At 43.0% G+C, this 25,415-nt stretch overlaps 1 protein-coding gene across 1 annotated transcript in view; it reads left to right on the forward strand.

Annotated features, from left to right (window-relative positions):
* The window catches only part of CDC5L (cell division cycle 5 like), a 48,692-nt gene that overhangs the window by 18,076 nt on the left and 5,201 nt on the right, over positions 1-25,415 (forward strand). The window contains exons 12-15 of the mRNA XM_048845727.2: positions 395-475; positions 896-1,141; positions 5,177-5,374; positions 23,969-24,181. Of these exons, the coding sequence (XP_048701684.1) occupies positions 395-475; positions 896-1,141; positions 5,177-5,374; positions 23,969-24,181 (738 nt within the window). The remainder of the gene's footprint in view (positions 1-394; positions 476-895; positions 1,142-5,176; positions 5,375-23,968; positions 24,182-25,415) is intronic.

Raw genomic sequence — 25,415 nt, forward strand, 5'->3', positions numbered from 1 at the left:
TGAAACCAAAGGGCAGGAGGAATTTCTAAAGAACAAAGAGTATGGAAAAGGATGACCTCATGGGAGAATATTAAGGTTGGGGTATCTTCTCTGAGGGCCTGATCCAAAGTCCAGGAAAGCCAATGAGAATCTTTCCACTGAATTCTGTGAGCTTTGGCTGAGGCCCGAAGTTCTGTCTAGTACAGTGGATCGGAGGTAAGCTGTCAGTTGGCCATAATAGCTCTCCTCCATTCTCTTACAGTCTCTTGCTGTAGCCTTTATTCCTATAAAAAAAACCGCAACTAATAATACCACCTCTACTGCAGTAGTCTAGTGGCATTCATCTTTCCTGTATTATTGGGAAGCATCAGACTGTATTGTGGTGGTTGGACTAACATTTGAAATATCTGTTTAGGCTATTAGAGATGCAGAGCGTGTAAAGGAGCTAAAGCGGATGCACAAAGCTGTTCAGAAGGATCTGCCAAGGCCCGCAGAAGTAAGTAAGAGAAGTTTCTTAATGATGGTGTAAGATCAAAATGGCATTTAAAGGAAAAATTGGAAAAAAGGAGACATTTATAATAGTTGTTTGGCTCGCTTTTAAACAATAGCTACTGTGAGGCATAATACAACTAAGCTGGATCATGAAAGAATAAAATCATTCCTTCAGTATGCTAATTTCATCATCTTGTGGCCAATTTCTGCCTTCATGTGGATATAATCAGTGGGTGTTACATACGCGTAACTGAAAACAAAATTTGGTTTTTAGATTATTGTGCTGGTACAAAGTTCTTTAATCATCTGTTACATACAGCTCAGTTTTAAATACCAATATTATAGTGTGTGCATTATACAAATATATTTTGGCTAACATGACAATAATGCATAATGTTTCTGAACATATTTTATTTCTGGCTAGGTAAATGAAACGATTCTGAGACCTTTGAATGTAGAGCCTCCTCTAACAGACTTGCAGAAAAGTGAAGAGCTAATAAAGAAAGAGATGATCACCATGCTTCATTTTGATCTTCTGCATCACCCATATGGAGAGCAGCCTGGGGGTAAAAAGGGGAAAGGCCCAGGATTTGGAACGAACAGTGCGGAGCATATTACGTACCTCGAACAAAATTCTTATGAGAAGCACTCCAAAGAGGAACTCAAGAAGGTAAGAGTCTTTCCATTGAAAGTGTGTGTCACAGGATTACTGACATATGTGCTTCAGATCCTTGTCATCTTGCAAGGAAAACAAGCTCAAGCCTGGATTAAATTTAGTGGGAGACCTCCAAGCAGCATGTAGGTGCTGCAGGAGATGTTACTGATGATGCAGTGGGTGGCACTCTCCCCTGGGGGTTATAACTGAGCCAGTGCTCCAGCATGGTGTTGGGAGGCAGTGTGCGGTTGATGGTGCTGACCTTGGGATGTAACGTAGAACTGTGGTCCTCATCACCTGTCTGTTAGTAAGAGTAGGAGCTCTATAGCCACTCCTGTTGCCAAATTACATCTTGATAACAGTCCATTCCATGAAATTAAATGACGCCAAAGTTTGAATTGGATCTGATATTATTCACTTCCCATCTGCTACTGGCTGTGTAGTGTTCCTGTGCGCTGTCAAATAACTGTTTCTTTTTGTCACTGCTGAGGTGGAAGCAAATCTATGTATTATAATAATAATAATAATACGTAACTCTCTATATGACACTTTACATATTCAAAGCACTGTACAGGCATGAACTAAAGCTCACAAAATTCCTGAGAGTATTACCCATTTTGCACACCGGAAGACCTGAGACTGAAAGATGAAGTGAATTTCCCAAGCCGTGCAGTGAGTCAGTGGCAGAGCCAGGATTAGAATTTGGAGCCTTCTGACTCATGCAGACCTCACCGTCTTCCAGTATCCATTGCCTATGTCACAGGGTGTTTAGTTTGTTTTGTAACATTTGGAAAGTGCTTAGAGATCCTCATGTGAAAGATGCTATAGAAGGGTGAACTATCATGTGGAAAATAATAATAAAGCATTTTCGATCCCCTTTCCCATCTAGTCATTCAGCTTCTAAATAGACTCTAGCTGTAGCCAGCTATAGGCCTACAGCATTTGATTTATCCATTGCCAAGTCTGCTGCTCTACATCAATATGATCCTCAGTTATAGCAACTGAACTTAAACCATAGCTGGCTGGACATGGCTATGAAGGCAGAATTGGCTACAAATGGAACAAAGCAGCAGGCCTCAGAGCTCCATTCTCACTTGCATTGTATGCCCAAAGTGATATATCAAGATCTCTGGTTCTGGGAGTTCATTTATTAAGTACCTACAGATGTTTCACTTCACAGCCAAGTGACTGACAGGTTAGAAGTAAAGCAGTGGAGTTAGCTCCTTGAGGGGGTCTCCACTGTGAATGTGTCAGTAACTTTTAACAAAGGTTATATTTACATTAGCACTTCTGTCAGTAAAACTTATGTCACTCAGGGCTGTGGAAAAAACACACCCCTGACCGACATAAGTTACACCGACAGAAGCAATGGTGTGGCCAGCACTATGTTGGTGGGAGACACTCTCCCAGCGACATAACTACTGCCACTTGTTGGGGGTAGTTTAATTATGCTGCTTTCTCCCATCAGTATAGAGCAGCTACACAGGAGACCTTACAGCCCAAAAGTTTATGGCAATCAAAATGGATGAAAAGGACAACCGCTGTACTACTGTGTATAAGCCTTGTTCATTGGTAGATTCTGTACAAAATCTGTCTAGATTCTTAGACTGTGCCATCACTGTGGTATTTTAGCACCTAGATCCCTGGTTACTTGGAAACATCTTTAAAGATGTATAAATGTGAAATATCTTTCCCTGCCCATATCTGACCCATCATTCAAGAGCTATACTTTGTCCAACTCCAACAATGCTGAACAGAATGTACTTCCAATTTGTTATTAAATTAAAAATTACACTTGAAGATTTCTTCTTAGTAGAAATTAAGTAGATGCAAAATATAGTTAGATCACATACTTTGCCACTCTGCCAATATCAGTTTGTTTCCTAGGCTACATTATCTTAGCGCTTTGTCCAGAATTTTTTTAAGTGTAACAAGAGTTGGGGCTGCTATCACTTCCCTTAGAGAATATTCCACAATTTAATAGAGCTCCTGGTCTGGAAATTTTCCATATATTCACTAGACATTTTCTTAACTTTAGACAGAATTTGTTTCCCATTCTGTCTGGCTTAATCTCTCTGCACATGTGAGTAGTATCCTCTATACATCCAAATTGCACTTTCACATGGAGGTATGGTGGACAGTAAGAATGGTCCCTTGTGAGGTGGTGATAGCTTTTCTGATTTTTTTTTTTCCACTTCCTCCTCCAGAAGGTACCGCATTTCTTCAGTGATTGCCCTTCCGTGGAAAGGGCTACTAATGATACTCACCGTGATACCTGAGCTAATAAAGCTGTGAAAGCCAAGTAGCTTTCACAGCCACATAGGCTAATTCTTCAAAGGCAGAAAATTGATACTAGCAAAAACATTACCCTTTGTGGGATTTAGCTATATTAATAACACTAGGGCTACTCCTTTTCTTTCTTTCTGAGCTACGGCCTTGTGTGGTTAATTAGCTATTCGTTAGATTCACCAGATAAGATGATTTCAGAGTACCCAAGTAGCCTTCTTGATGGTGTGTTGCTATAAAGTATAGTTGAAGTTCAGTGATTTATCTAGTGAATCACTACATTTGAAAACTCAGAGTTTGCCTTTTACATTTGTGTAATATTGTAAGAAAAAAGGTGTAGTTATGACTCTGTCAATAGTATGTGTCACATGGCAGTTTTTGTTTCCCTTATGTGTTTGTTATGTATACCAGACCTGATGCTAATGCCAGCAGTCGGTTTCACCACGCCGTTACACCAGCTTTCTGTCAGTGTAAATACATTTGAAGTTGAAGGAGTTACACTGGTATAACAGATCAACGAATTGAGCTCCAGATCTTTGATAGCCTTGGAGCCTTAGAGTTCTGTCTTTTATGCAGGGGGTTCCTGTCCCACAGTAAATGCCATCAGATTATGTTGAGTTACGTGTTGAGAGCTTTTCCTGAAGCTGGAGTGCTGGAGCTCTGGATTTCTTACTTTTTTCGTAATGTTCTGTTTTAATATTTACTTTGAAATAGGCCAAGATTTTCAAAAATGACTAGTGAGTTTAGTGCCTCATTTTGTCATGTCCAACTTGATATGCCTTAAAGGGGTCTAATTGTCAGAAGACAGGTACTTGGCACTTTCTGAAAATCAGGCCCTTGTAAGATGTGTCAAGGTGCACACCACAGAATTAAAGTACCCCAGTTTACTAGTCACTCTTGAAAACCTTGGCAGTAATCTTTATTTCTCAAACTTCATGTTGTCACAAGAACAGTCGCACCACTCTGTGGGTGTGAGAGGAGCTCTTGAAATCTACTTGTCAGTTTGATCTTAATGTCTAAATGACTCTTGTTGGTGTCATTTCAACAGACTGGGACTTGTGCCATAGGTCTCTTTTGGAGGCATACGCGCTCCAGATGGATTTTCTCATGTTTTTGATTGTGGGGGAGCAGCGTGAGTCCTTTCCTCTTCTCAGTTCCTTCCTCATTGTTAAGATGCTTCATAAACTGGATTGGAAATGGTAGAACATTCAGATCCTTCTATAAGATCAAGCTGTATCTTCTTCAGCTGAAATCAAAGTAGTCTTTCTTGCATTGTAGCCCATATTGTATGGAGCACAGATCATCCGTTCCTGCTGGAATAGATTTTCTAAGCTGTGCTAAGGAGAGCAAGTAAAAGAAACTAGAAAGTGATGGTATTTTACATTCCTTAGGCATGTGCTGAAGCAGCTGTTCTTTCTCCCTCTCTTAAGATATTTACTTTTAACTCCCCCCCCCCCCCAGCCCGTTGCATCAGTGCTAGACACCTCAACCTGTCTCTGCTTTATTAGGTACCTCAGATTGTTGGGTTTGGTCAAATTATGTGAAATGAGGAATAGCTGCAGCATAAGTAGCCCCATTGCCTAGGTTTCATTTATAATTTAATGCATTTGTGTTGAATTTCAAATTTAGCTTAACCTAAAGTGGCCTTTTTGTATGGAGAGAGAAATTACCCCTGAAAATTGCACTCTAAAGGATTGAAAACAACAAGAGGAGTTTTCTCGTTGTCTGTACTTTGTGATTGTAATTTCTCATAATTTTCAACAGGCCCAGGATCTACTGGCACAAGAGATGGAAGTGGTAAAGCAAGGAATGGGGCATGGAGAGCTCTCAAGTGAGGCTTATAACCAGGTGTGGGAAGAATGTTATAGCCAGGTGTTATACCTACCAGGACAGAACCGCTACACACGAGCTAACTTGGCCAGCAAAAAAGACAGAATAGAATCACTTGAAAAAAGGCTTGAGGTGAGTATCATTTTTCTGCTTTTTCACTTGATTTTTTTTTAATGCCAGCTTTCATTGTTTTGACTGATTTACAGATGACTAGATCATTGATTCAGCTATCACAGATGGGATTGCAGGGAAAAGAGCATCAAGGAGCTCTCCTGGAGCATCAAAAGATGCTCTGCTGTCCTCGTTTCTCCCCTAATAGTAGGGGATGGATTTATAAAACCTCCTGCTTCAGGTTCACTTCCACAAGTTTTTTTAGCATTAACTATTATAAGCCTGGTTATTCTCTTGTTATCCCTATAAACATCCAGTCGCTCTTTGAGGCCAAGAGCTTCACAAGATTCAGTGACAGCCTGGGGCAATGAGTGCCTGTGACCCAGAAATGGAGGGAAGAGTGTGGATCCCAATGACTCCAGTCCATTTAAACAGAAAACGTCAGACTTTTTTATGCATGTTGGGTCCTCTGGACCTGGTATGTAGGTTAGGTTTTATGTGCAAGTGTAAAATAAAAATAAAACACCTCTTCAGCAAGTTCAGCATAAAAGAAAGGAGAGAGAGAGAAAAAAACAGTTCATTGAAAATAATTTGATTGGATTTCAATATTTCACTGAGATGTCTGCAGCCTGAATATTGCAGCATTGTGCTAGGGCAGGGGTGGGCAAACTTTTTGGCCTGAGGGCCACATCAGGTTTCGGAAATTGTATGGAGGGCTAGTTAAGGGAGGCTGTGCCTCCCCAAACAGCCAGGCATGGCCCGCTACACCCCCCCCACCCCATTTCTCATCCCCGCTACCCTCCTCCCCCCCCCCCCCCCCCCCGCTTCTCGTCCCCTGTTGCCTCCCCCTCCCCCGGGACTCCTGTCCCATCCAACCCCCCCGTTCCCTGACGGCCCCCCCGTGACACCTGTCCCCTGACCGCCCCTGGAACCTGAACCCCTGAGCGCCCCCCCCCGGCTCCCCATCCAACCCCTCCTCTCATTCCTGACTGCCCCCCCCAGGACCCCTGCCCCATCCAACCAGCCCTTCTCCCTGTCCCCTGACTGCTCCCAGAACCCCTGCCCCTGACTGCCCCCTGCTGCCCCATCCAACCCCCCCTACTTCTTGATTGGCCCCCTCATCCCCCCCGGGACTCCTGCCTCATCCAACCAGCCCTTCTCCCTGTCCCCTGACTGCCCCCCGCTGCCCCCTCCAATCCCCCATCCTTCCTGACTGCCCCCCCGGGACTCCTGCCCCCATTTAACCCCCCCCGTACCCCTACCCCCTGACCACCAGCCCCAAACTCCCCTGCCCTCTATCCAATCCCCCCTGCTCCCTGCCCCCTTATCACGCTGCCTGGAGCACCAGTGGCTGGCAGCGCTACGGCCGCGCCGCCAGGCTGGAGCCAGCTGCGCCGCCAGGCTGGAGCCAACCACGCCACTGCATAGCACAGAGCACTGGGTTAGGCCAGGCTCTGCAGCTGCACTGCTTCAGGAGCTTGCAGCCCAGAGCATTGTGCCGGCACAGTGAGCTGAGGCTGCAGGGGAGGAGGAACGGAGGGGGCTAGCCTCCCGGGGCAAGGGCTCAGGGGCTGGGCAGGAGGGTCCCGCGGGCCATAGTTTGCCACCTCTGCGCTAGGGCCTGGGAAGCAGAAAGTGAAACTACTCTTTCTGCAGTTGTCAGAGTTATACAAAGTAGCTTTCTCTGTTGTCATCTCACTCACTTCAGGTACATACAAAATGCTGTAATCACAGGCCCCAATCCAGCAAAACATGTAAGCACAGACTTAACGGTAATCACATAGGGCCAAAATCTTCTTCATTGCCCTCCTGTTAGATTAGATTACTCCCCTCCTTGAATCCCTCCACTGGCTTACTCTTACATTCAGCATCAAATGAAAGCTTCTTGTCCTCTGCTTCAAGGCTGTGCATAACTCCTCTCCCTCTCTCACCTACATGTCTTCTCAACTATTCCTATATCTGTCTCCTTAGCCCATTGATTTTTTTTCTTCTTTTGCCTTCATGCTCTCTCTCCTGCTACTTTGTTCTCTTGCAGGTTCCTTCTTCCCCTAATATGGAAGGCTATAACCTTCCTTTCATTCCATCCCTCTTAATTGCTTTTTTCTATTTAGAGCCGTTAGACAATGACTGTTTCTTCCTCTTTGTTGCTGTACAAACTGATGCATACAAATAATAAGTGCAGAAAGTACACAGCATTGATAGTGTAAAATAAGATTTGCTTAAAATTATTTTGAAAGACTGTGTAGTATCAGTAACACTCAAGGAAACGTGATTTATTACAATTACAATTTTAAGCCTAACGGTGTCCCTTTAAATAATGCAGGCACCCTATTTTCCCATGATAAAAGGAAGATTTCTTTTTTATGTAAATTCTTCATCAGCACATCTATTGTTGCTGGTAGTGAATGCCCTCAAACCACTGGTACCAAGAAAGCAGCATGCAAGGTAGGTCAGAAGGCTGGATTTGAACTTTGCAAGGTTGACTCAGTGAATTTAAGTAAGTGTGCCTTGCGTCTGTGTGTAGTGTGCAAACCAAGAAGCTAATCCCAAGGACAGTTCTGCTTCAGGAAGAGGTAGATGTTTAGGCCGCAAATTGTTCAGCTCCAGGTAACTCTATAATTATCTAGGCCTGGTCTCCACTAAAACATTAGGTCGACCCTGCTACATCGCTCAGGGGTGTGAAAAATCCATGCTTCTGAGCAATGTAGTTAAGCCAGCCTAACCCCCAGTTTAGACAGCACTAGGTCAACTGAAGAATTCTTATTTCAACCTAGCTACCGCCTCTCAGGGAGGTGGATTACCTATGCCGGATGGGAGAATCCCTTCCATTGGCGTAGGTAGTGTCCACACTGAAGCGCTACAGCAGTGCAGCTGAGTTGGGCTGCAGTAGTATTTCAAGTGTGGACAATCCCTCCATTCCCTTCATGTGCCATTAATACAGGAATGCTGGTTATGTTCAGTGTCTTCCAGCAGAGTGCACTGTTGCTCCGCATACTGCTTTATGCTGCGATGCAGTGACAGTAAAGTATATCTTCGGTCAGGAGCACCCAGCCTTTGTGGCGACAAGGGCGTGTTGGCATCTTGCCTGGAACCTGAGGACTCTGTCTAATTTATGTATAAATACACATAATCTTTGGAATTAAAATGAAGTACTACACACACAAAACTACAACTTTAAGGTAAAGTCAAGCACTGAAAAGTTAGGAAGTGCTAGAATGAAGGATGCCTCTTCTAACTTAGTTCGGCCCCCGGTGCCTATGCATGCATTACTATACAGTCTTTAATTACATGATTACTTATTTATTTTTCTGCATGCTCATCAGTGCACACGATGGATGGTGTTCACTTAATGAACAGCCATTCAATATTTTTTCTCCTTGTTGGTCAATGTGTGGCCCCATGCTTTATTTACTACACGCTATTCAAACCCTGCTCTGAAGACAGACTTTCTGTTTTCATCATGGGCTTTTCTGAGGTGCTGTAGTATCTGAGTGCAAAACAAATATTTATTAATTTATGTTCACATATGAGATGTGAACATAAATTAATATGAGATGAGCGGCTATTATTATCCCCATTTTACAAATGGGGGACTGAAGTCTAGAGATTAAGGGCAAAAGTCTCAGCTAATTTTGGGGCCCAGTTTGAAGTGACTAGGACCTGATTTTTATTTTTGAGTACTTAGCATTATATAGCACTTCACATGTTCAAAGTACAGCTCTCATTGCTTCAGTTGCGCTGTGAGTGTTCAGCACTTTGCAAATCAGACCTCAGGGTCTCAAGTCATGCACCCGGAAAATGAGCAACACACAACTAGTGACCGCTTGTGAAAAGTATGATTTAAGTGACAGGACTCTCCCTGTGGCAGAGGCAGGGATAAAATCCAGTTCTCCAGGGCAGCATTCAGCTACCTTAACCATAAGACCATCCTATCGATTCCTGCAATTCTGTCTCATTCCCGATGTTCCTTCTAAATTTTGCAACAACAGATGAGACAGGGGCCCTACCGACAACAGCCTCCTTCACTATGCAACCCTGATTCATCCCCAGAACAGGTCCATCCTGTGCACAGAATGAGGCAGGGTCCTGTGGAAAAAAAATAATATGTGATTATATAATTAAGAACTGTATTATAATGCATACGTACAAGGAGTTGAATTAAGGCACAGGAAACCTTAGTTCCGGCATTTCCTAATTTTTGAGTCTTGACTTTGCAACCTTTTAACATCTTTTTGTGTGTGTAATTTCCTAGTCTTTCAAAAAACAAACAAATAAAAAAAATCCCAAACCCTCAAATTCCATTATGTTGCATTATATTGACCTCTTGATGTGTCGTCCCAGGGTTGGAACCTTTAAATCCAACTCACTGATCTCCATCACTTGTTCCTAGTAACTCATAACAATAGATGGTTTCCTTTATGTGAACCAGCTTTAGAGGGGGATGGGACACTTTGCCAGTGAGTTTCACAGATTATTGGTGAGACTCAGGAAACTTGGGTTCCATTCCAGGTTCTGGAGGGGAGTGTACTCTAGTGGGCACTCACTCTTCCACCCCATCATCTCCAACCCATCCAGGTCTCAGTCCTGTCTTTTTCTCACCCATAACTCCTTTTCTGAGTCCCATTCTCCTTACCAGTCTGTCTTCACTCCTCAGGCTTCTCATCCCAGGCTCCTTACCCAGCAAGTCCTTGTCTTTCCCCAGTCCAACTCCGTGCCCAGTCGTTCCGTATTGCCACCCGCCCCCAACCACTTCGTTGTCTTTAGTCTCCTTACCAAGTCAGTCCCAGTCCCATTTCCCCCCTTCTGGTTCTTCATCTGGATCTGTGTCTCTTCCATTGCTACCGTCCAGCTTGTTTCCTGACCCCGCTGGCTCCCAGTCACAAAGTCACTCCCTGAGCTCCTTGTCCAATCTGAGTGACACTCCTTTCCCCTCCCTTGCAAGTCTTTGTCTAACTAGGGCCAATCTTCTCCCACCTGGCCCAATCTCAGACCTCTACCCCCATCCTGCCACTTCACTGAAACTTATTGGCTCCTACCTTCGCCCTCTCCACCTGTTTTCCTCCCTGGCTCCCATTATCCCTGCCCAGTCAGTCCCAGTCTTCAACCCCCCAGCTTCTTGCCCCAATCTATTCCTCCCCATCCCCATACAGGTCTGGTTCTTGTCCCCTCGGTATTCATATTAGGCAGCTTCCTCTAGTCTGCCTGAGTCCAGAGGTGGGGAGCGTTGACAGCACAGGAGAGACAATTTCCCTGCTCTTAGTTCAGGTTCCAAACGCAGATGCAGATCCACCATGGCCTGCAACACAGATCGGCAATTGCAGAGAGAGTCTTGCTCAGCCCCAGACTGGAGCATGTTCCATGCAGATGGAAGTCTCAACAGAGAATGTGGGAACTGTGGGTTTTTTCAAAGGTTTATAACTTGGCCAAATTTGGATGGATTTTCACAGGTATGGCAAAAGGCACATCCCTGACCCAAAGGCCAATTCCCTGCCAAATCTCAAGTCCCAGCTCCAAAGCATGGAGATGCTAGAGCTTTTGTGAAGAAAACCTTGCCAGAATTTGGGCAAAACAACGTATTTTTCCCTTGCCCCGTTTTCTGAAATGGCAGAAATTTTACAACAAAAATTCAGCCTGAGGCAGAGACCCACCATGGACAATATCAGACCGAGCAGTTTACATTTTGCAAAAGATATAATCATCTGAACACAGTCTTATAACAGGACATGTCAGGAAACCTGTATAGGTGGAGTTACCAGCCTCGCTTTTAATACAGCAAAATATTTGCTCGTACTTTTCTCTTCCTTGAGAGATGAGTAAACGTTGTATGATGTTTGAGTTTGCCAGCAGCAAAATCTGTCGATGGTCAGCTTTTGGGGCTGCCTTTAAACCCTAGGACTGAACTAAAATCTCATGCAGAGAAAATGTAGGCGTAGCAGTACTGGCTAGAGGCAGCTGTAGGTTAGGTGGTGATTGTGTAACATTTCCATCTGGGCCTGTTAATACACCACAGTTCTAATATAACAAAGTCCAGCTATTCCTAGCTCTGTCTTCACTGCACAGAAATTACCAGTTAGATTTATGGTGTGGATAAATAGTCCTCTTCTTATAATCCGCCTGGTTCCACTGCCTGCCTGATTGAGTGACAATAGTCAAGTGTATTTTGAGGTGACATTCACCTCTGTGAACTTGATTGCGCAATTACCAACAGCAGATTGTGCCATTAGTGATTGAACTCTGCAGGAGGAGCAGGTTAATTATGGAAAGGCTTTTGCTTATGCCTGGATACGATATCTTGCTGTTCAGCAATAATGAGAAATAAGAAAAACTGCCTGATGATGATGATAGTTTGAATGCTGGAATGTTTGGTTCAATAATACTGTTCACTTCAGTGGTGTGAAACTTCACTCTGGGGATTTTAGAGCAGTTGACAAGCATTAATGAATAAAGCCTCTCAACATCCCTTTGAGGTAAATAAGTACTATTATCATGTTATAAATGGGGAAACTGAGGCACACAGCCATTAATAGACCAAGGTGTCACTTGAAGTCAGCAGCAGCACTTGAGACTTCTGATCCACAGTCCTGCTCTTTTTCACTATAAGGTTACCCACCCTCCCTCCCTTCTTTCTAGAATATTGGTATATTGGCTAGTGGCACCAGGAACTGGAATTTTCTGATGTGACAGGTATGTGACACTGGTATTCGGCAAGCGGTACAGACAAAATAATACCACACCTTGTCCCCCTCCTTTTTCAAGCAGAATATTTTTAGACTTAATGCATCGATTGTAACTTTCTGGTGAAAAGTATACCACTTAAGGTGCAATGAGAGATGGCAGGAGCATCTTTTTAACAAGTTAGCTTCTTTCCTTCTTAGTTCAGAACTAAGTTACTCTTTCTGCCAGCATTACTTTGTCTTGGAAGAAAGAGAGTTCATAATGTTGGCTTGCAGCACATAAATATTTTATTTCCATTGTGGTAGTTATGTCGTCATTTCGGTTAATTGCTAAATTATAAATGTTATTCAAAGTCTGTAGGGGAGGAAACTCTTGTTACATTGTATCCACAAAGTACAGTAAGTTATACTTTCCACACAGTCAGATTTGCAAATGTATCTTTTGCTGAGTAAGCACAATGCCCTGAGGCTACATTAGCTAGTTCTCTTTGTTGGTTGCTACTTTGAACTTGGTAGGAATGAGAAAGATGGTAACTTTCCAGACTGGGCGGCCATTTTTGCTCCTCTACACAGCCAAGTTTGACTGAATTCAGTTTCACTGGAAAACCCTAGTTTCACTTTATGGATTACATGCTATGCTCTGTGCTAGTGGATGCTTCAATTGCTCTTATTTTATTGGACATACACAAAATACTGTCTCCGGTTTGTCTTCCCTAAAGCTTAAAACTTCAAGTGGGTTTTCAGATCTGGTATTATTATGTTGGTTAGGGTAGAAGGGGGAAAAGGACACTTTTTAAATAGGAATGACCTTTCATTGTCCAAGTACAGATAGGGAAAAAGTACATGATCTTTCAGTCTCATCTGGTTTATCAGGTGGCTAAAATATGGTGATACCCAAGGAGGGAAAGGCTGAGAAATAGCTGATAGTGTGGTAACAGCCATAAAAGCTTGTACTCAAATTTCTACCTTAGGTATCACTGCAACAGGTATAGAGTTGCCTAGGTGTGCAGAGTGTCTGCATACCTGTAGAGAATAAAATCTACTGAGAAATAGTTGGGGGGCAGAAAATCACACCTCTCTTCAGGCCACAGGTTCATTAAAGGCCTGAGCCTCCAGATATCTTGTCTACACACCTAGCTACGTATCAGGCAAACTAAGGAAGAACTGGCACATTTTCCATGTTATCTGATGATGGTTATACATTGACAATAATGTTTAACATGATAGCTGCTGAAGGCATATGCCAATCATGGGCATCCCAAATGGTTAGACTAATCCCAGAGATACCATGTCTCCCAGTAATATAAACACATTTTCAGGAAAAAGGAACCATAGCTGAATGGGCAAACATCTTGTACTAATAAATCTGAAATGTTTGCCATATAGGCTGGATAGGAGCCTGGTTCCTCTTTCTCTTGCCCTTCTAGGAACGGAACAAAGCAACCACCAGCAACATAGGTGGAGGGGAGGCAATAAAGGGGTCAGAAGTAGTGATAATGTTCCTTAGCAACAGACACACCCACAATAAGAAGATACTTTCTCTTGGGAGGGAGGAGACTCTTGTGGTTAGAGGCAGGAGTCCTGAGTTTTGGGCCCAGTGCTGCCAAAAATTCACTGCATAGCTTTGAGCAAGTCACTTAACTTCTCCATGCCTCAGTTTTTCAGTCTTTAAAATGGGCATAACACCTACCTTGCAGCAGTATTGTGCAACTCCATGTTTGCAAAGTATTCACAGAGCTCTGGCTGGAAGTTGCTACAGAAAGGCCAAGTTTTATTACTCCTGTTTATAATATATTCAGTGTAACATCCTTTCCATTCAGAATGTGAACGTGTGAAACCCAGAGCACTGAGTAGTTATGGAACTCTTCTTCCTTTTATGCTACAAGCAAGGACATTGGAAAAATTGGAGAGGGTTGAGAGAAGAACCACAGGAATGATTAAAGGATTGGAAAATGTGCCTTCTCAAGGAGCACAAACTAGTTAGCTTAGCAGAGAGAGGGTTAAAGGAGTGACTTGATCGGTCTGTAAGTACCTACATGGGAAACTCTTTAATGGGCCCTTTAATCTAGCAGACAAAGATATAACATGAGCCAATGGCTCGACGTTGAAGCTAAACAAATTCAGACTGGAAATAACGTGTATATTTTAACAGAGAGGATAACTAACCATTGGAACAATGTTCCAAGGATTGCGGTGGATTGTTCATCATTAGCAATTTTAAAATCAAGATTGGATGTTTTTCTAAAAGATCTGTTCTAGTTCACACCAGAATTATTTCAGGGAAGTTCTATGGTCTGTGTTATGCAGGAGGTCAGATAGATGATCACAGTGGTCCCTTCTGGCCTTAGAATCTATCTGAGCTTTCCCGGGGTCTAGAATAAAATCAGTTGCCCTCCACGTTCAGATGAAGTCACAGATTTGAGACTTGGTTTTGTTTTTGCCATTCCCTGTAGTTTCTGCCTTGCAATCACAAGGTCCCCACTCCACAAGCATGTTCAGGGTTAGGATGTCTGTTAAAGAACTGATCAACACTGGACCATGGAGTCTGCCTATGAGGGAGAAATTTGGTTTTATTCGGAAGTGAGCAGTTCTCTAGGACTTTAACCTTTGGGACACTGGTGCTAGACAAATGAGTTTGTTGGAAACTAGCTAAGAATATTGCCCCTTGAGGGAGAAAGACTTACAATAGCACCTGCAAAGTGCTTTTACACATTCCATGCACTACATGAACTTTAATTAATCCTCAGCACCTTTGTGAGGAAGATGCTACCTTATATATTATGAAGGGGCAAATGAGTTCACAGAGAGGTGGTCTTGCAGGGATCACACAGTGATCACTGGCAGAGCAAGGAATGTAGATGTCCTGTATTTCCATCTCCTAATTAGTCCATTAAACCATAGCCATGCTGCCTTTCATGCATTTAAAGGTTAATATTTTGAGAGGCCATAATGTGTGAATGGTTTGAGAATTGCTCTATATTGCACCAGACTTTTACCCAGTTGGTGGACTCATTTGTGTCAGTGCTCAGCAGGGGCATTGCTCATGAATCCTTTATGATATGCCAAGAATCCAAACAGCACTGGAAATTGGCAGTCAAAAAAATATATAAAATGTGAGGTAAAATGGCTAGCAGTTACAGGTTGCTTAATCAGCTGCTATTAGTGAGGTGGGGACTCTTTGCTCAAACCATTGCAGCTGGTATGGTTTAGGTAAACAGAACTTACACATTTGAAAAGGTGATTTGTAGTAGAAATCTGTGATTAGGAATTCAGATAACCCTTCTTAGCACTGACATAGATCATCAAAGGATTTCACAAACACTATCCATTAAACATTAGCTTATTTTCTGGTCTGTCAAGAATCAGAATGATCAATGGTTTGAGGCCACCTATTTGCCTCAATCCTTCAGATGCAAGAAGTGGTTTTTTACCCACGAAAGTTTATGCCCAAATAAATCTGTTAGTCTTTAAGGTGCCACCGGACTCCTTGTTGTTTTCATGTTCAGGAAGAATGGTTTGATTCCTGTTCGTTTGGCAGACCAGCGTGCTGTAGCATGTGTACTGTGCTCTGGCAGAGTGGTGAGATTTCTCTTTCCAGTCAGAGTAGTGCTGTTCTCTAGAAAAGTGTTGACTGTGAAGGTGAATGCCAAAGCATGGAGTCCCCAGACACCTTTTGTTTGTCGTAAAAGGCTCATAAACCAACGTTGCCTACAGCAGGGGTTCTCAACCCTTTTTTTTTTTTTTTCCCTGAGGCCCTCCCTCAATGTGATAGGAAAAACTCCAGGGTCCAGCCAGTGGGCGGCGAACTCGGGGTTCTGGACCAGCGGTGGGAACCCTTGGGCATTGGCGTAGTTTGACTTCTATTTTGGGGGGCGGGGACCAGGGCCAGTGGGGCTATGGCCAGCTCTGCACAGCAGGGTCTAGGCAGGGAGCGCCATCTCCACTGCCGACTCCCCTCAGCAGGCCACCCACCTGTCTGGGGCTGTATGCTGGTGGTTACTCCCTGAGGGCTCTCCTGGGCCTGGAGCCACCTCGACAGCTCTGACCGACTGCGTGAGCAGTCAAAGGGGGCTGGGAGCTGAGGAGCAGCCTCAGCCCCGGGCACCAGCAGCAGATGGGGTGGGGATCTCAGGGTTTCAGCCCTGCACTGCTCCTGGTTTCAACAGGAGGAGGAGGGGAGCTTAGGGTTTCAGCCCCACACCATTCCCGGCAGCAGCGGGGAAGTGGGGAGCTCAGAGTTTCAGCCCCATTCTGCTCCTGGCTGCAGTCAGGGAGGGGCAGGGGGAGAGCTCAGGGCCTCAGCCCTTCTCCACTCCCAGCTTCAGCCCAGTGAGGGGGCGCCGGGGCTTGGGGAACCAGGTTTCAGTGGTGGGGCTCCATGGACCCCCTGGAAGGGCTTGCAGACCTCCAGGAGGCCACAGACCCCTGATTGAGAACTGCTGGCCTACAGTATGGTATTGAGTTGTGGGGAGAATGAGAGAATTTAAACACTAAAGAGGGGAAAGATTTCAAAAAAGTTTAAAAAAGAGAGCGAGAATCCAAGGCAACACCTCTTTATTAAAATCACTCTTCTCTAGGTTTATCTTTATTGGGATCAACCATTATGATGGGTCGGGTTATTTAGTGTACTGCAATTATAGCAGGTAATTTCCAAATAGGGATGTTAAAAGGAGATGTGAGCTAAATGAATCTAGTGTTTATAAAGATTGCTAATTAACTTAGATCTGGCTCCTACAGATTTTTTCTTTTTATAAAATAAATCCAGTATTTAGCCAATTGGGTCACCATTTTCAGAGAAAGTTATGAGCCTGTGTGTTGGTAACAGCCAGGGGACCGTATTGTTAAGGGTGTAACATTATATAAATCTTGTATTGGCTTTATTTTAAAAAAAATCCTATCAAAATGTATTATGAAACTTGAAGGAGGCTCATAAGAATCCCCACCTCCAGCAACATATTTCACTCATAGACTGCTGTTGAGTTACTAGTTGTGATCTTGGCCAAACTGTTCAGGAGACAGACTGCTACAAGTGTTAATAAACAGTAGTGGCATGTAATCTATATAATAAAGTGAAAAATAGTGGTTCACCCTTAAGCCTCCTGATTGTTGGATTAAATAGGAACATAAAATGTTAGCTGGCCTTTTCTCATTTGAGTTATGTACATCTGGTCTGTTTTCAGTTCTGGGATATAATTATATACAGTAATACCTCACTTGATTGGATTTTTATTGAGTAATTTTTCTATGAAAAATCAAGATGCCTGAGTAAATCAGGATTAAATCTCACTTTACATAATTTTTGAGAGATGTCAAACTCAATGCCTTTACTGAATACAGTACAGGTGAGTCGCATGATACGCGCATTTAACTTACACAAATTCAACTATATGCGCTCGGCAAAAAAAAAGAAAAATAACAAGATACCTGTAAATAGTGCAGGCGATTCCGCCCACCGTTCCAGTCAATGAGCATATGCCCCGGAGTGAGCATGAGATGGGAGATGTGAATCTGCTGTTCCGTCAGTTGGTCTCAGTTCCTATGTGCCTCTCATAGTGAGCATCTCACCGCGCTGAGTGTGATTCTAGTGTTTAAAGATACTGTACGTATTTTTCATAAAATATGGCCCCTAAACCAAGCTAACTACTTCACCTGGTGCTCAACCGAAGAAGCAGTGATCTGTTCCAATGCTGGAGGAAAAACTGGCTGTGTTGGACTTATTGAGAGACGGTATGTCGGTCTCCAACGTGGTGCGTAAATATGGCTGCAACGAATCTAGCATCCGTGCCATCAAGATTTGAGAGAGAGAAATTCGTCAAGCCGTGGCATCAAGTGCTCCAATAACTGCTAAGGTGACGAGCCAGATGTGTGATAAGACTTTAGTGAAGACTGAAAAGGCATTAAACTTATGGCTGGAAGACATGAACTGTAAACGTGTGCCTATCGATGGCAACACGTTGCGAGACAAGGCTCTTAGCCTCTATGCGCTGTTCAAGCCTCTCGCCGAAGAGGAACAGCCTTCTGATGAGAAGGAATTCAAAGCCAGCCAAGGTTGGCTTAACAGTTTTAGGAACCGCTTCAACCTCAAAAATGTGCAGACTACTGGTGAAGCTGCATCCGCCAATGAAGAGGCAGCAAAAGCCTACCCCGAACAATTAAAGAAAATCAATTTAATTGATTATTTAAAACCATTATTGTTTTATTACAGTAGAGCTTAGAGCAGTGGTGGGCAACCTGCGGCACGTGGCCCGCACGCAGCCTGTCAGGGAATCTGCTGGCGAGACCGTTTGTTTACATTGACTGTCTACAGGCACGGCTGCCCGCAGCTCCTAGTGGCCGCGGTTCGCTGTTCCCATCCAGTGAATGGTGAACTGTGGCTACTGGGAGCTGCGGGTGGCAGTGCCTGCAGACGGTCAATGTAATCAAATTGTCTCACAGCCCACCAGCGGATTACCCTGGTGGGCCGCAGGTTGCCCACCACTGCCCTAGAGTCTTCAGTTGAGATTAGGGCCCCATTCTGCTAGCAAGGTAGTGAGAGATGGGCCCTACCCCAAGAGCTTGCAATCTGAATAGGCAAAACAGACAAAAAGATGCTTGAAGGAAAGATGATGAGGAACTGAGGCCTGGAGCTATTGGCAAGTTGCCTAAGGTCACACACGGAGTGTATGGAGGAGGTGAGAAATGAATCCAGAACTCCTCAGTCCCAGTCCTGTACCTCAACCACAAGACTATCCTTCCCCCTCATCCTTGCGCAGCGTACGTCCAGTCAAGAAATCCTTGGACTCTGCTTTGTTTTGTTAAAGTGGGAATTGGCACAGAAACCTAAGGTTGCATAACCCCCCCTCTTTCCCAATCACTTCATGAAGTTTTCATATATTGGACTGAAACTTTCCATACTTGGCCTTTGCTCAAAACTGATTTATTGCAGAAAAAAATGGCACAGTCATTTGTGAATACGAGGAGTGTGGAAGAAAAAACACTTTATTTTAAAAAAATAAATTCTTGTGACCTTTTGTTTGGTCTACAGCTGACTGCTGACACTGGCATGGAAAGAGCTCCCAGCAGCAGAGGACCCTGAGATGCTGGAGGTCTTGGTCCACGTGGGTCCATTTGAAATATCGGTGTAATTTAACTCATGTTCCAGTGTCATGTGGTACAGGGTTATAAGTGCTTCATACTGGTAGAGCTTTGTGGTGACACCCTGATTCTCCAGAGTTATCAAGCAAGTTGTGTCCGTCACTGACCATTTTTAAATCAAGATGGAATGTTTTTCTAAAAGATACGCTCTAGGACTTATTTTGGGGAAGTTCTATGGCTTGTGATATACAGGAGGTTAGACTAGATGATCACAATGGTCCCTTCTGGCCTTGGAATCTATTAATCTAGGAATATATGATTGCAGCCCTGTCTGGAGCACATAGCAATTTTCCCTCCTCCTACTTTTACATGAAATCTCCATTTCCCTAACACATACTAATTCTAGATACCCTCCCATTCCCTACCTTTGTCACACAGAACTGACTCCTGGTCTCTCCTTCCCTGAACCATGCGCCAGGAGTTTGGGGTAGAGGGAAAGGTTGAATATTGATATTTAGTGATCGCAGCTGAAGCCTCCCTGATAACTGCTTTTGTAGGTGGCTCCAGGTTTGCTATCAAAGGATCCACTGCACATCTGTAGAGAGAAATATAGTACACAGGGGCTGGAAAGGGAAGGTTCCTGTGTCTTTTTAAGATATACAGAGGTTTTGCCCTGATCCAATGATATTGCATCACTTTGCCCATGTCTGTGCACATTGTTCTGTTCCAGGATAGTGGGTGCATCAGGCAGCATGACCAAAATTGGCCCAGAAGCAGTAGGAAATAAGTAACTAAACAGAGAAATCCTTCAAGTGTTTTTAATTTTCCTGTTATTTTCACGAGGAAAACAGTTGTCAGACTTTACTGAAATCCATTTATCAGTTTTAATGAAAAAATGCATTTAAACACACCTCTTTAACAGCTTTGAATTTGAGCCAGGTATCTGAGCCTTAACACATTTTATGAAGCTTGAACTAAAATTATATGGAGTTCTTGGCATTAATGCAGCAGTCAGCAATTTTTGATACATAGAATTTGTTACAAAATGTTGAGACGCACACACACCCCCTCGTCCCTGACCCATCCACAAGGACCTTAAGTCTTCTAGTTTGGGTGGAAGAGGGAAAGGTGAGGAATGCTCCAGTTTCTTGGTTACAGGCTAGGAAGGAAGGAATATATATTGTTTCTGTTTTTAAATATTTAGGAGGCACCAGATATTACAGTGGGGGGGGAGGGGAGGGGAGGAGTGTCTATGATTACCTAGATAAGCAGGAAGCAGTGCAGAAAGCATGCGATAAATGGCAGCTTGAGAATCTATATGTAGGTGAGAATGAGAATCTGTATTCAGAAGGAAGTGGAGACTATGAGTTCAATTCTGACCTTCGGAAGATCTCAAAGTATTGGATTATGGGTGACTGAGATCTAACTTGTATTTTCAGTAAGAATCTCACTTGAATCCCTTTTTTACTTTGTACCCTGGGCCCTTTGTCAACTTCAGCCTTTATCAAGTGTTAGAATTAGGAGGATTTGTTTGTGTGGGGCCAGCTATGGCTGTTATTGCTGGGACTGTGGTCTTCAGCGTTTTAGTGGGAAGTTATATAAAGCACAGATTATACACTTGGTCCTGCTATCCAATCCTCCTCTCTTATAGTGAAGTCCTTTCCAGCCTCTTCCTGTGAGCAACTTCATAGTAAGTGGAGGTTGGCTTTTGTGCACTGCAATACAATGAAACAATGTGGTACTCTCTTCTCCTTTGCCAAAAGTAGAGTTTCATTATATCAGAGTTCTCTGCCTACATATGCATCTATCCATGCTGTGGCATCCAAGCATAAATTATTCCAGACTTGTTTTTCAGTAGTAGTAATCAGAAAAATGATCCATTTATTATGTCGCTGTATTTGTTGATGAAGTAATAATATATTTAACCATCTGCACATTTAAAGTTTACATAGTTTTTTAGTCATAAAGTAACCTCAGGAAGATTAGGGACTCATTTCTTTATTTGTGATTTTTTTTTCCCTTTAGATCTTTACAAATGTTGAGAAAGGAGCACCTCTTCATATACTCTTGATCAGAGGTTTTCAAACCGGGGGGTGTGCCCCCTGGGGTGGGTGGGCAAGTGTTGATGCCAGGCAGCTTGGGGAGGGAGCTCCCGCTACCCCCTGACTCACCTCAGTGGGTCTCCCAGCCTGTGGGTCAGTGTCAGCATCTGCAGTGGCTGTGCTGATTTCTGCTCCCAGCAGCCTCCGTGCCCAGCGCAGGCTCCACCCCCAGAGACCATGGTAGTGAGGAGGGGCAGGTATTGTGTCTATTTTTGTCTGGATTGGGGGAGGAGAGTGCAACTAAAAATTGTAACTCAAAGTGGGGGCTCAGCTGAAAAAGTTTGAAAACTGCTGCTCTTGATACCCTGAACATACATGGGAAAGAGCCACAGTCCAATTCAGTCTAACCCCTACCAGCAAGCCAGGCAGCTCAGAAGTGTAAATCTCTCTCCCTTGTCCCATTAACAGTTTCCCACCCTTACAATCCCCTTGTTTTTCTGTATTTTGCCTATTAAAATACTGGTATGTTAAAGGCTCTAATTCGCACGTTTAGTTCTAGGGTAAAACTCGTTAATAAGTTGAGTTCTACAGGAGTTGACATTAATATCTGCTTTGTCCTAACATGGATCATGTGACTATAATGGTTGTGATTGATTGGTGTGGATGTAGGTGTCTATTTGAGTATATTTGACACACTACAGAACTCTTAGAAAAATGGTCCTTGCCCAGTGTGCTTACAGTCTTCATACACAATAAACTGCATCATGCACTGGGAGAACAGAGGGTAGACTTAGCGCAAAGCAATGCAGTGTTCTGCATTTTTGTTAATCAGGGTTAATCGTGACTTTGTGATATTTACCAACACAGCACTTGATTTCTAAAAGAAAATAGACCACACTAACTACTGCTGCTTGAGTTGGGAACTTGTAATTTAGCATTTACAGATCGTGTTGCCAGCTTAAAAGAATCATTTATTCCCATCTCCTGCACTGTTTGATGCACCGTTAGTACTGGGAAGCCAAATTTTGAGAAGATGGACTTTTACCCGTTATTAAATTTAGAATTGTTTGCACAACGCTTTCTGCAAAAAGACGTATTCCATGAAAATAGCCTAAAATAAGTAAATCCATATGTCCATAAATTGAGATGTGAAATGCTACACCTCTCCCAGACTCTGTTCAGTGATATTTCATAGTGCTAATAGATTGCTGATTCAACACAGAGCATTTCTTTGATACTATCAGTTGGAGCTGGGCTAGGAGTGTAAGCATTAACAAACCTTCAAAACTTTGACAGTCCGATTAATATTGCCCAGATAAGCAAGGTGCCTCTCTCTCTCTCAGCACTATCTGTGGCTGGCAGACATATATCTCACAATACGTGACAGGTTATGATCCCTTTCATTTCCAATGGTAAAAGTTGTCATTACTGTGCTTGCTCCTCTGCATATATAATGTCCTAGGTGGCAGGTGTTTGGATTTCATCTTTTTCATTAGCATTTGTCATTTGAAAACCCTAATTCTGAACTGTGGCTACCATCCGAATAGCTTAGAGGCCTGGGCAGGACTCTCTTGGGGCAAGGCGTTACCATGGAGCAATGTAAAGTGCTCACTGCAAGACCCCAGGAATAAGAATCCAATTCTGGTAACTAGCAGGCCTCTACCATGGTGCAGATTTGTTTCTCTCGTTTTAGTGCATCATTGAGCCACAACTGGAGCGGGGGGTGTGGTTGTGCATGCTGTTAGCATATAAAATTTCATTAGAATAGCATTAAAGTCCAGTTTGGGCAGGGGATTAGGCAGGATATCTTTCCACTAAACAAAGAGGAAATGAAAGCATAGGGAAAATGGGTATAAACAGTCTCTTCTCTTCTGCTTTCATATATTTAGGGCGGTTACAATATATTTAACTCTTTCTCCCCATTTACACTTCTCATGACCCAGAGCCCCGCTGTTGGCACTCACCAAAATGATGCTTCAGAGAGAGATCACCACTTCTTTCTGATGTACCAGTCGCCCCGTGTGTTGGTACCTCCCTTTTACTATTCCCCCGCCCTGTTAGCTGCATGTGGCCCTGGATTGTGAATTAGGAGATTAGAGTTCTATTCCTGCTCTGCCACTGACCTGCTGGGTGATCTTGGACAAATCATTTTCTCTCTCTTTTCTTTCTGTAAATAGGGGAGAATGTTACTTTCCCACTTTTCTACACTGCTTTGAGATCCACAGATGAAAAGCACCACAGCAGGGTGGTGGTGTTCTTGCAGGGGCAACTGTGGTTTTTTAACTGTGCTTTTATTACAGAAATATGAACTGGGAGTTGCTCTAAGGCTCTTCATTCAGTTTTTTTAATGCAGAAGAGCAAGTTAAATGGGGCATAGTGGGGGTAGGGAGGTAAGGGGAGCCAGATTGAAGGTTTTGGCTGCCTTTGCAGGTAAAGTATGTAATATTTTAAAAGAGGAAAATATTAATCTCCTTTATTTTATTTTCTATAGTAGGGGTAGGGATTTCTCTCCCATCTATTCCCTTGGGAATTGGTATGTAGCCATGATAAGCATTGTATAGTGGCCTTGCTGCCCACTCAGCACAATGCTTTTAATAATCTTTGTCTAAAGCTGTACTCTGATAGACTGTAATGATGCTTCCGTTTTCATGGGGTTGTTACAGTAGGAAAATCTGCTCCTTGCTTTGAGGTTTTAGTACAATAATGTCTCGTCTGTCTTGGGTTGTTGCACTATAGAAGGTACTTATCCTACAGTGCACTTCAGAAATAAAAAGATTTAGCATTGTTCTGCATGAATAATACACATATTGGTTTCTTCTCTACAGATAAACAGAGGTCATATGACAACAGAAGCTAAGAGGGCTGCCAAGATGGAAAAGAAGATGAAGATTTTGCTTGGTGGTTACCAGTCTCGGGCAATGGGACTCATGAAACAGTTAAATGATTTGTGGGACCAGATTGAACAGGCTTACCTGGAGTTACGTACTTTTGAGGAGTTAAAGAAACATGAAGACGCTGCTATTCCCAGGAGACTGGAGGTAGGATTCCTAAACACCACTTCAGTGGATCGTCTAGGAGCACAGAAACAGAGAAGTGTTTGTTTAACAGTGTTAAATTTGCATGGGCTGTTGCTGCTTGTTGGCTACATTAATTTTTTAATAATGCATATTTTTAAATTAATGTCAAGTTCTTTTCTTCTGTGTAACTATCCAGGTTCTTACACTGTTTCCCATCACTGTAGTATCTGAGATCCTGAGCCATGTTAAAGCTGAGGCTGATCTTTTTATTGTTGCTTCTTCCTACCCTTGTTTATTTTATTGTGTTTTGGTTTTTTAATCTCATACAACACAAACTGTTTGATTTAGCAGAAGTTATGTTACCTAGTTATTTTTAGTTGACTCTTCTAATATATTGAGATCCATTGCTGAAGTCAATGGGATCTATGACCATTTACACCAGCTGTAGATAGGCCTGTTATCTCTTTATATGTTAGTCTTAACAAAGAGTAATAAGGCTGTGGTCATGTTTAAATAAGAAAAAGTGGTAGAGGAACCATATCAGGATGAGCATATTACTGTGTAGTATAACATCCTAGGAAATTAGGTTCCTGCTTTCCTCACCTATTTCTACACAAGGAAAAAGGTCCAGTTTGGATAAGGTTGTTTTCACATGAAAAGGCATGCTTACTACAAGCAGCATAACTTTAGCAGTTTGAAAAGAGAGGATATTTTTATAAGAGGTTGAAGACACTTGACCTTCACATTTGTATGTCATTTAAAAGCACCAAGGTCATGTAGCTATCTGGAATGTAGATACTCATTTACAGAGGCAAATTAATGTATGATAACTCTGTTTTGGGATTTTTTTCAATGTTGACATCCAGCATCACTGGTCTGTTTCAAAAACTAAACTATTGAATGACTTAAATTGATAGTGTATCTAATGCATTGTTTTCAAATTAATATCTGATTTCTTATGCATATAACTGGAAAAATGGGAAATAGGGATAAGAAGATATGGGCTTCATATAGGATCTGAGCTGGTCAAGCTGACTACAGAACAGCAGCTGTATTCTCTTCTCCCTCTTGTATTTAAAAATAAAAATTACAGTTAGGTTTAATTCCAAGTGCTTATGGTAGGAGAAGATATATGAAGCGGGAAGAAGCCACTTTCATTTTCAGGTACCAAGCTGTGTGTGCAGTGTTGGCTATTAGAAAGACCTTGTTTTTGTTTTACAACAAAGCAAACTATCTGGAAGTCATTCGGGGGAAG

The sequence above is a fragment of the Caretta caretta genome, chromosome 3 (genome assembly GCF_965140235.1).
Source record: "Caretta caretta isolate rCarCar2 chromosome 3, rCarCar1.hap1, whole genome shotgun sequence".
Lineage (NCBI taxonomy): Eukaryota > Metazoa > Chordata > Testudines > Cheloniidae > Caretta > Caretta caretta.